Source organism: Podarcis muralis, chromosome 9, assembly GCF_964188315.1.
Source record: "Podarcis muralis chromosome 9, rPodMur119.hap1.1, whole genome shotgun sequence".
NCBI classification, from domain to species: domain Eukaryota; kingdom Metazoa; phylum Chordata; class Lepidosauria; order Squamata; family Lacertidae; genus Podarcis; species Podarcis muralis.
In genome coordinates this window covers 44,155,165-44,166,686 of record NC_135663.1, presented here as the reverse complement: position 1 = coordinate 44,166,686, position 11,522 = coordinate 44,155,165, and the positions used below count along the sequence as shown (strand labels likewise).

The following is an 11,522-nucleotide window of genomic DNA, read 5'->3' as shown; positions in this document are numbered from 1 at the left end:
ACCCTCCCACTCCAGCCTCCATTCAGACAAGCAAACAACATTATGACAGTTCAAGAACACAATCCAGGCAGACAAAGGCCCTTCAAGAGGGTACAGAGCAGGGTCTGTGAAGGGTATTGGCCAGGGGAGTGGAGAGGGCCAAGAGGGCCAAATAAAGAGGTCTGCAGAGGCACATTTGATCCCCAGGACTAAGGTTTCTCATCCCTGATGTATATTCTCAGACACTAGTTATGGTCAACACCCTCGTTTTCTGAATGTTATAAAGGAACAGGAAAACATAGCTCAAATTCCAATATATATATCTATTTATTTGTTGCATGGTAAACATGAAAATGTCAGACTACCTTTACATATTTTTTTTGCCAACGACAAGTGCAAAATATAGCAATCATTCAGTAGTTTGCAAATATTTATTTATGAACATTAACTACATTGACACAGTTAATTTAGTAAAAGAGAATAGAAAGGCTCATCCCAGCAGATTAAGAAGGGGAGAAAAAAAGCTTCCTCTCTCAAATCTAAATTTTTTCTAACACCAGACTAAGAAAGGTTTTTTAAAGGAAACAACTATTAACATGTGCAAATACTCCTCTTTCCTCCCAAGGAAGTTCTACTCAGCAGCTCATTAAACCAGTTTTTATGGGTATGCTGCAGAAGAAACTTAACTTCATATATCCAAATACTTTACAAACAGTTCTATCCAACTCTAATGGAAACTTTATTCTTTTACAAACTTTGAATTCTAAATGGATACATTGTTCTTTACAAACATTCAAATTTGTGGCCTTCATCTTTAACCTTTACCTAAATATATATGCTTCACTTGCGTATAAAATAGAAAATGCATTCATTTTAGGAAGATATGGCCGTTTCCTCTAGCACACAGCTAGGGCCCAGCAGGCTTGTTCTTGGGCTCCAGTTAAAAGCATCATATAGCTTTGAATTTCCAGCGGGTGTTAAATCTTCCAGGCTTAACCAAAAGTTTATGGTAGTTATGTGCATTTGTCAAGTTCTCCTCCTTATATTTCTGCTGGGAAATTTATTTGGTCTTCTTTTCCACCATGCACTCTTGTTTCTCCAATTTCTCTCTGTAAGAATTGTACTGCGAGTCTGTACCAAACAGTTTATCCCACCACGTGAAGGTTGAAGCATAGTTGCCAATGAAGTTCATATGGTGGAAGTCATGGAATCGAGCCCCAGCATAGAAAGGCACCAAATGCAATGGATTCAGAGGAATGTCGTAGCCGCTAAGGAGAGAGAATTAAGAGAGAGGAGAATTTACAATACAGGTACGGAAGACACTGCTCACATTTCCATTCAAGTGAAGCATTGCTAAAATCAGAAGCAAGTCCCACTGAGTTTAATGGGGCTTACTCTCTTGTAAGTGGGTATAGGACTACAACCATAGACATTTACCAGTTTCCATGTTAACTTGGTTGTAAAACCCCTGAAGTTCCTGGACTATGCAACTGGACAACATACTTCTGAAGCTGTAGAAGTAACATCCGCCATGTGGTATTTAAAATGTGTTTCTTACTTCTGTACTGATGATACATGCTTTATATATAGTCCCTGCAAGGAGGTCATGTAAATATCTTAGCACAAAGCGTCCACAACACTATACCAAGCAGAGGAATGAAATAGTTGAAAAATGTGGGCTCTCTCTCTCTCTCTCTCTCACACACACACACAGTCTGGATTCATAAGTAGATTTTGCTGGGAAAGTATTCAATGAATCGGGGTGGCCAACCTATGGCTCTCCAAATGTTGTTGGGCAACAGCTCCCATCAACCAAAAATTATGGTTAAATGTTCTCTCTAACTATAATAATTTCACTTGTTCAGACATCACAATGAATTCTAGTTAGCTTAACATTAAAAAGCTTTCTATCATAAATAAATAAATAAATAAATAAATACATACATACATACATACATACATACATACATACATTCATAGCCTGTCCATCTGGCTGGGTTGCCCCAGCCACTCTGTATCTATCTTTGACTTGTGAAAATAGAGGGGAAGAGGGAGCATGTGAGCCTAAGGCTCATTTAGGTAGCAAATTTTCCAGTTGTATCTTATCATTTCTAGTTACATCTTAATCATACTTAATAGAGCAGCTTTTATGTGGAACTTAAGGTGACCCTACTTGCTCAAAGAGTATCAAATTAGTTTGTAAGCTTGTCATCTAAAGAATCACGTGCAGTAGAATCCTCTGAATGTTTATGCAAGCTCTACTAAAGTCACTGAAACTTACTCTAAGGTAGGTATACACAGGATTTCAGTCTTAAATTCATGCACTTCTAGGAAATTTAGAGAAAATCCTGAATAGTTAATAGTTTTTTTTTTTTAAGAAAAGGTCACTTGTCTAGATTTTACCTGGTGACTTGGGTGGTATTCAATGAAGTGTGACTTAAGAGTACACCTAGATGACTAATTTAGGTCTAATAATTTTACTATGTCTACCCCAAGTAACACTTTGTTGAATACAACCCTCTATATTTCTGATGAATATGACCAGACTGAACAGCGAAAGTAGATTACCTGTGGACGTCAATGGTTTCCAGCAAGCGACAGATCACCCATGCCCACAGAAGAATCACATGATTGCAAAACACCATTATCCCAATGAAAAACCCAGTTCCAAGAATAAGGGTTTCCAGAGGGTGTGCATATTCAGCTTGCATTCCAAACGGAGCCTATGAAAGGAGGAAGAGGGGGAAAAAGAATGCTCTTTTGTATGCCAAGACATAAATATACTTTACGGCTATTCTGAAATGTATACAGTGGGTTACGAACTTAATTCGTTCCGGAGGTCCGTACTTAACCTGAAACCGTTCTTAACCTGAGGTACCACTTTAGCTAATGGGGCCTGCTGCCGCTGCTGCACGATTTCTGTTCTCATCCTGAGGTATAGTTGTTACATACAGGTAACAGAGGAATGAGTGAACTGTGTTTAGCTCCACTCCAACTCTTTATGACTACAAATTCTGGACTGCCCCTGAAACATTATAATTGCAGCTGGTAGCATAGAACCATGATTACTTAAGACAACAGAATAAGAACCCCTTGTAAAATATTCAGAATGGAAGCAAATCATAGCTTATATGAAAACTTTACAGTGATGCTTTCCTCACCTTCAGATCCCCCTGAAGGTTTTTCTGAGTCTTTAGTCTATGCTCCCTACTGAGCGTTATTTCAGTAATAGAAGCTAGCTATTCAAAAAAGCAATTGGAGGGTGGTTGTTAGGGAAACCACCCAATGTAGGTTACAGGTGGGCTTTAGCTCAGTAGTATAGCACAGTGATGCAGAAGGACTAAAGTTCAGTCACTGGTCTCTCTGTTTAATAGGACCTCAGTAAGTCAGGAGACTAGAGAATTGTGCTGGTCAGACTTCACTACAAATATACTAGGTCAAAGTGGGTTATGTTCCTAACCTACATAATCATTATCAGAATAACAGACAGAGATCATTTGTAGGGGAAACCAGCTGAAAGGATTTTTGTATTTTATAGCCAGTCATTGGTGGGTAAGAAGTTAGACATATTCAGAGCACAGCATTTAAAATGGCAAACTATTTTGAGCGATCAGTTTCGAAGTCTGTCCAACTACAGCAATATTAAACTCTTGATGAAAACAGTTTGCTAAGCGTGCTGTTTTCTCTTCTCCCCTTTTTACAAAAAGAATAGCTAATGTATGCCTAGTGCTTTTATATGCTCACAGCATTACAGCATTAACTAGGTAACCTTCACCAAGAATTTAAGGCAATACATACCACAAACTCATGATGCACTTTGTGGATGTACTTATATATTCTCTTGTGATGCAGCAGCCTATGCAGAAAATAATGCCAGGCATCCTCAATCACAGCACATCCAAAACATTGAGAAAGTAGCACATACCTGGGGGGGGGGGGCAGGGAAAGAGAAGCATTTGTTAAGACAAGTACCATAGATTAGGACACCCTGTCTCCCAAGACAATTTTTGCTTTTTACAAATCATTGTAGCAGTTTTCTAAAACTAATTTCACATAAAATTTACTTAATCCATTAACATCTTTCTTTCTTGCAAATCAGTTGTAATTTGTAATGATAGGAACGCTTTATAGGGAAAGTTCAGCTTGAAAATGACTGACTACTAGAAACTTATTATTATTTTTCTGTGCAGAACTTTTAGAAATCTTCCATATGCTGAAGTGCAGTGCTTGATCGTAACAGGATTTGAGAAACACTGCATTTATTGAAGTACTTAACTGCACAGAGCTGTTTAAGTGAAATCCATCTACTTACCATCTTGGCATGCTTTCCCAGTCATAAGGAATATTAAAATATTCTGTGAAGTAATAGGTACCAAGTATCAGAGGAAACTGAATAAAAAAGTGATTGAACATAAGTGCCTTGAAACACTTCCATTGTCTTTCCCAGGTTTCTGGCTTATCCTGTAAACAAAAAATAAAAGTATTTTATAAATAGAAGTAGAATATTCCAATGATATTACTGAAGATATGATACATGGGAATAAGTACTAAATTAATAGTACTTCATACTATAATAGAAGAATACCTAAATTAAAGGTAACGGAATATCAGCTTTGTCTTATCTGACACTGTTTCAACTGATATTGCCCCAAAATGCAGCAACACTGCTGCCTGCGATTATCAGTGTTTCCATTAATATCAGATATACATTTCAATGTTGATTCCCTGTCAATTATCATCCTACTCCAGGTGTACTTGGGGTAAGGCGAGATAAATATTAAAGTAGTGTTAGATTTTTGTCTTTCAGCCCGGGAACAGTACTGCCATTTGGTCTGAATTTATTGTTAATGAATCAACATTACAAATGCTATTTTCAAGTCAAAAGGAAGCAGTTATGGTATGCATAGATCACAGCACCTATGGCATCAGAGCAGGGATGAGTAACCTGTGACCTTCCAAACATTGTTGAACTCCAGATTCTGTCAGCCCCAGCCGGCATAGCCCATGGTCAGGGATGAGTAACCTGTGACCTTCCAAACATTGTTGAACTCCAGATTCTGTCAGCCCCAGCCGGCATAGCCCATGGTCAGGAATGAGCAGAGCTCATATATCTGGAGGGCCACAGGTTTCCCCACCCCTGGAGCCTGTACTTTGTTTCAAGAAGGCTGCAGGAAATCAGCACAGTAAAGTAATCATGGTTTTATAACAGACTTCTGGGCTCCGGATCTCATTAGGAAGAAGGATAATATGATCTATCTACCTTTTTAGTAGAAACTGGATTGAGAAGGCACCAGAATTATATACGATACAAATTTCACTGACTTATTATTAAATACATTGGTACCTCGGGTTATAGACGCATCAGGTCACAGACTCCGCTAACCCAGAAATAGTACCTTGGGTTAAGAACTTTGCTTCAGGATGGGAACAAAAATCGTGCTCCAGCAGCATGGCAGCAGCAGGAGGCCCTAGCTAAAGTGATGCTTCAGGTTAAGAACAGTTTCAGGTTAAGAACAGACCTCCAGAACGAATTAAGTTCTTACCCGAGGTACCAGTGTATTGCAATACTCCAAGCTTTATGTTATTACATATATACCATTCAGGTATCAGGGTGTATATCACTCAAGCGAATTTCACACACGGTTACTATTAAAAACAAGAGTGCCCAGGACTGATGCTATATACAGGGGCCATGTTCTAGCTTAGTGATGGATAGCCTGAAGCTTTGCAGACTGCTCCAACTCCCATCAGCCCCTGCCAGCATTGCCAATGGTCAGAGATGACAGGACAATTTGGGGGACCACTGGTTCCCACCTGTGTTCTAGCCACTCTACAAGCTTCAGTGGGGGAAACTATCAACTGTACAATGTTATCTCCTTTCTTCATTTACTAGCTGAACAATGCAATCCTATGCATTGCTTAAGATAGAATCCTACACCAACTAACCTGTGAGTAAGCCACAGCGACAATCACATCTGAGCAATTGTCACTGTGGCTTACTCACAGGTAAGTCTGTGTAGCGTTCCAGCTTAAATACATTTTTAACATTACCTCTTGTCCTTTGGGGTAGCGTGCAGGATAACAGTAAACATCTAGCAAATAATACTGTTACTTAAATAATATGTGGTTAAACTTGTTCAGATGTTCCACTTTCTACAATAACATATCAAAACATACACAAACACCCTATTTACTTGAAAGCCTGCAAGTTAGAGGCCAGACTGTCAAAGGCCCTTTGCCTCGTGCTTTTCAACAGTACCACCCAGAATTCAGGTTGGAAGTCAGCAATACGTACTCACAGATAGCTAAACTAAATATAAACTAAATATATAAATATAAATATAGACTAAATATAAGAAATTAACCAAAATATACATAATAATTATACAAGCACATAAATAAGTGTAAATTGTTCCATGTTTGTTATAAAAGCAGAGTAAAGCATAAGATTGGTTTTTTTCTATCCTCTGAAAGAGGCTGCTCACAAAAATGTCACCAGTCGCAAGCTGGCAGAATATGGGAAGTGAACTCATGATCTGGGGGGCTCCAAAGTTATGCCACTTGTTGGAGCCATGTATGACACCAGAGCTGGAATTTTTCATACTAGACAACACTCCATCTTACCTGTTGTATTTTATACTTTTGCATGTAAGGTATAAACTGAAAGATAAATCCAGGCAAACATATTAAAAAGTAGGAAAGTTCATGCACGAGAAGTGATCCCCAGGTTGCAATCTGGTATTTGGTGTAGTTATTCAGCATATATGTCCAAGCATTTTTAAATGGCTGTTGTAGCGGATTCTCAGGCAAGAAAGAGTCTATATATTCTACAGCCAGGTAGGCAGAATTCAGTATGCCAACACTGTCGTTAGTTGCCATCGTTCAGTTCTGGAACATCACACCCGTAGCTTCTCTGCAGGATTCTAGGAACAGTAAACAGACATCATGGTAAAGACACCATAACCAAAATGACATCGGCCAGCAACACAGTGTGCAGCTGTTGACTTGCATAAAAATAGTAGGGGACAAGATCTATCCATTTCCATACTAGACAACAGATGTCGCTGCATGCCCTTTGTCCTTGTCCGGTAGGAGAAGAGATTAATTCATACCTGCTTGCGCTGTATACATTGACAGAATCTGCTCTACCGCCTGACAAGAAGGAAATGTGCTGCTGCTTAATTAGGATGCCTTGGCCATAAATTGATCGATCATGCTAGTTATCTCTTACATAATAAAAAGTAAATTGAAAGCCCTGCATGAAACTACTAGGATTTACCTCGAGAGAGCACCCAAGGATTAACTACAAAAACAATTACAGTGGTACCTCATGTTACGTACCGTCCCCCTTACGAATGCTGCGGGTTACGCGCTCCACTAACCCGGAAGTAGATCTCCCTTGTGCGACCCTTGCCCCAGGACGCAAGCGGAAGTCGCACTCTGGCGAAGTAGCAGCAGCAGGAGGTGCCCTTAGGGAAAGTATGCCTCATGCTACGAGCGGTTTCGGGTTACAAACGGACCTCTGGAACGGATTAAGTACGTAACACAAGGTACCAGTGTATCATCTTTCCCTTCCTGATATGAACAAAGGACAGGTGCCAATGTTTATGTACCAATTTCAGCCCAAACCAATTCTTACCTATATGGCATTGCTAATGCATCAGATTGAACAAAGTTTTTATAAGCATTCAATATCGGAGGTATAAGATCAAATTACATGCTTCTGGGTCATGTGGCCAGCATGACTAAGCCGCTTCTGGCAAACCAGAGCAGCGCATGGAAATGCCGTTTACCTTCCTGCTGGAGCGGTACCTATTTATCTACTTGCACTTTGACATGCTTTCAAACTGTTAGGTTAGCAGGAGCAGGGACCGAGCAACGGGAGCTCACCCCGTCTGATTGGCAAGTCCTAGGCTCTGTGGTTTAACCCACAGCGCCACCCACATCCCTCAAGCATTCACATACATGCTTTCAAATGTATATGTGTAAGTTTGCTTAACCTGATGCAGTAAAGTAACTCTTGATAAAGAGGAATTAAATGCTGTGCTCTTCTAATTATTCAGTCAGGGCAAGAATTTAGGCTTGCCAGATGGAACAATCCTGACCCTCCAGAGTGGCCAATGGTCAAAGATGACAGGAGTTGTAGTCCAGCAACATTTAGAGAGCCAGAGGCTAGCCATCCCCAATATGTGTGAAAATCAACTAACATTAAGAGTGCAACAACAACAGAATCCCAATCCCACCTCAGCAATCAAACTGAGTGACTGCAGGCTAAGGTACCTGACCAGGGGAGTGAAATCCTTATCATGGCTACTCTGCCTTTCTGTACCTTAAGCCTTACTTTGTGCTGCACTTGATATTCAGGTGAATCTATTTGGAGGAAGTTTATACCTCCCTCTTTGTCCAGCCAGGTATCAGATATACAGACCAGACTGGCAAGTCTGAAATGATTGAGGTCTATTATTTATTTATTGCACACTTTTTTTTAACATAAAAAGTAAACTCAAAGTGAATTGCAATGTATCAAATAACTTACCCAAACTATCTGCTATAATTATGCACATTTCAACCTCCTAACAGTATCAGTAATCTATTCTTCTACCCATATTACAAGTTAAAGGGAGCAGGTGGTGCTGTGGTCTAAACCACTGAGGCTCTTGGGCTTGCCGATTGGAAGGTCGGCGGTTTGAATACCTGCAATGGGGTGAGCTCCCATTGCTCTGTCCCAGCTTCTGCCAACATAGCAGCTCAAAAGCAGGCCAGTGCAAGTAAATAAATAAATAGGTACTGCTGTGGCAAGAAGGTAAACTGCATTTCTGTGAGTTCTGGTTTCTGTCACAGTGTTCCATTGCACCAGAAGCAGTCTTGTTATGCTGGCCATATGACCCAGAAAAGCTGTCTATGGACAAATGCCGATTCCCTCAGCCTGAAGCAAGATGAGTGCCACAATCCCATAGTCACCTTTGACTGGACTTAACTGTCCAGGGGCCCTTTACCTTTTTGTTATTACAAGTTAAAAGAGATAAGACAGCTCTGCCTGCAAGTTTGCTTTCCAACAGCGCAACTCAATAGGGAAAAGTAATGGGGAGGCATGAAAAGCAAGCACTGGAGCAGTTATTCCTTTACTGCCAGACTGAGGGGGCCAGGCTGGTCTTCCTCTTGGTCTTCCTAGTTGCCCTGTGTACCCCTGCTAGTGACAGAGGCCAGAGCATGCAACCCACTGGTTCCTGTGCAACGCAAGACTATGACTGAAAGCAGATACACCCTAGCTCTGTGAAGCAAGACTTAAGCATGCAAAATGATGAAACCTTAGGGTGTGAGCCTGTGACCTGGCCGGTAACTAAGTATTTATCATTACAAAAGACTGGTACCTCTACCCAGGAAATCCAATCAAGTAACCTGCTAGACAGGAGATAAACAACAACAGGAGAAAAACAAGATTAAAATTTCTGTGATGTAGGTGGGATGTATCTGAGGGGTGGTCTTAGGTTACACCCCTTCTGTGATGTATGTAGATGTTTCTGGGGGTGGTCTTGATCTAGAGAATGGGGATTTTAAAAGTCTTTATAAGGCCTTGCATGCCATTTTTCTGGGTCCTCCTCCTTTCCTGCGTGTGAGGGGAGCACCCTGTTGCAACAGATCAATAAAGATCAGGCTTACTAGCTGCTTTGCTTCTCAATATTCTCTGGTTGGCCTCTGTTATTTTCTCCTACCAATAGGGAACCTATGTAAGGACTCTATATGGGCTCTTGGATACCCCATAAGGGAAAAGGGCAAATTTTTATTTACAACAGCAGCACTAGGCGAACCAAAACAGCGAAAATCGAAAACAGGCACCAGGAGAAAGAAAGGCCTTCTCCTATAACTCACAACTAATAACAACAACTAATAAAAACAACTAATAAAAAATAAAAATGCATCTCCCGAACCCTTAACTTCAGCTTTTGTCTCTGAGAGAGAAGTCGGTGAGGGGGGAGAGAAATAAAACGGAAAGTCACAAAATAACAGGACTGAGCGGCCAAGAAATGAATATTTTGGAGCCCATAAACAAAATGTAAAGGGGTTGCGTTTGTCGCCTTTTTCGGGTGGGGGGTCTTCAAATGCAACCAATGAAAGGAGTACCCCCTAAAACAACCCGCCCCCCAAAGCGCCTCGGCTCTCCATCCTCTTACCTGCGCCGAGGGATGCAGCAGCTCTGCCCACCGACGCTCCGCGACAAGGGCCAGACTGCCTCCGCGCCGGGTCCTCAAATACGCCTCCTCCATTGGCCGAGCAGGTCTCGGCGGGCTCCCATTGGGTGGAAGGATGGAGTGAGATCGTCAGATCTCGTGGGCTGGCCAATGGGACGAGGCGCCAGTTCATTGACGAAGAGAAGGGAGAGGAGCGAGATGGGTGGATGGAGGGGACGCGGGGCGGAAGGTAGCTATGCGAACCGCACGGCGGCTGCACGCTCACCTGCTTCTCCTAATATCGAAGGATCGCAGCCTCTGCTCACGGGGTTTACTTCCAAGGAAAGCTGGGCATAAGACGGCAGCTTTCCGATGCAGCTTAGCTCCCCTGCCTCCCTTCATTATTGCCAGGATTGGGTGTGATGTTACATATTGCAATCTTAAAAATCAATTTATAAACAACACACTGTCGGGCTGAGAACTAAAAACAGACGGGTGAAACACTCATTAAAACCCACAAAAGTCGGTAAAAAAAGTCTTCTCACGAAGTGTTTGTCCCTTATATAGTTGTAGGGAGAAAGCACTCCACAAACAAGGAATCCATGCTGGGGAAGTTTGCACCACCACTTAATTAGTCTCTAACAGATAACATAAAAAGATTCCCTCTGCTGATCTTGGAACACAGATAGGTTCAGTATTTCATGTATTTGAGTCACAAGCTGTCAGAGAAGGTGCAGTGTTTTAGATATTTGAGTTGCAAGCTATTTAAGTGTGTAAAGGTGCACAGCCATTTAAGGCTATAAAGGTGCAGCCTTGACTTAGGCTGGGAAATGAATAGATGACCAATGCAGTTGTCTAAAGGTTGATGTACAGTGGTACCTCGGGTTACATACGCTTCAGGTTACAGATTCCGCTAACCCAGAAATATTACCTCGGGTTAAGAACTTTGCTACAGGGTGAGAACAGAAATTGCGCGATGGCGCGGCAGCAGCGGGAGGCCCCATTAGCTAAAGTGGTGCTTCAGGTTAAGAACGGACTTCCAGAACAAATTACCGTAAGTACTTAACCAGAGGTACCACTGTACTATGATTCATATTGGTTGTATAAGTCAAAACTCTGGCAGCCACATTTTGTTTTGTTTTTTTTTAAAGATATTTATTAAAGTTTTAGACAATAAAACAAACTTCACATTCACAACCAAAAAGAAAAAACACCATCACAATCAATCAAAAAAGCCAAAAAAGAAAAAGAGTACAATAAAAAAAAAACCCATACAAAATAGAAGAAAAAAGACATGAAAAAAAACATAAAAAACCAATTTCTTAGATATTCTTTTCATAACCCTCCTTCCAGACTTCCTCACATCTCCCTTTT

At 41.1% G+C, this 11,522-nt stretch overlaps 1 protein-coding gene across 2 annotated transcripts; it reads right to left on the bottom strand.

Moving 5' to 3' along the window:
• Nucleotides 1-282: 282 nt before the first annotated feature.
• On the bottom strand, nt 283-10,273 carry LOC114604312 (methylsterol monooxygenase 1). 2 transcript variants are annotated; one of them, XM_077934143.1, is made up of 6 exons: nt 10,152-10,273; nt 6,604-6,902; nt 4,292-4,440; nt 3,778-3,904; nt 2,548-2,702; nt 283-1,247 (listed from the first exon to the last, which is right to left on the bottom strand). In XM_077934143.1, the coding sequence occupies exons 2-6, from the start codon at nt 6,856-6,858 to the stop codon at nt 1,040-1,042; spliced, it is 894 nt and encodes a 297-aa protein (XP_077790269.1). In that variant the 5' UTR covers nt 6,859-6,902; nt 10,152-10,273; the 3' UTR covers nt 283-1,039. The 2 variants fall into 2 exon arrangements, with proteins under 2 accessions (XP_077790269.1, XP_077790270.1); XM_077934144.1 differs by lacking the exon at nt 10,152-10,273 and adding an exon at nt 7,321-7,459.
• Nucleotides 10,274-11,522: the final 1,249 nt, after the last annotated feature.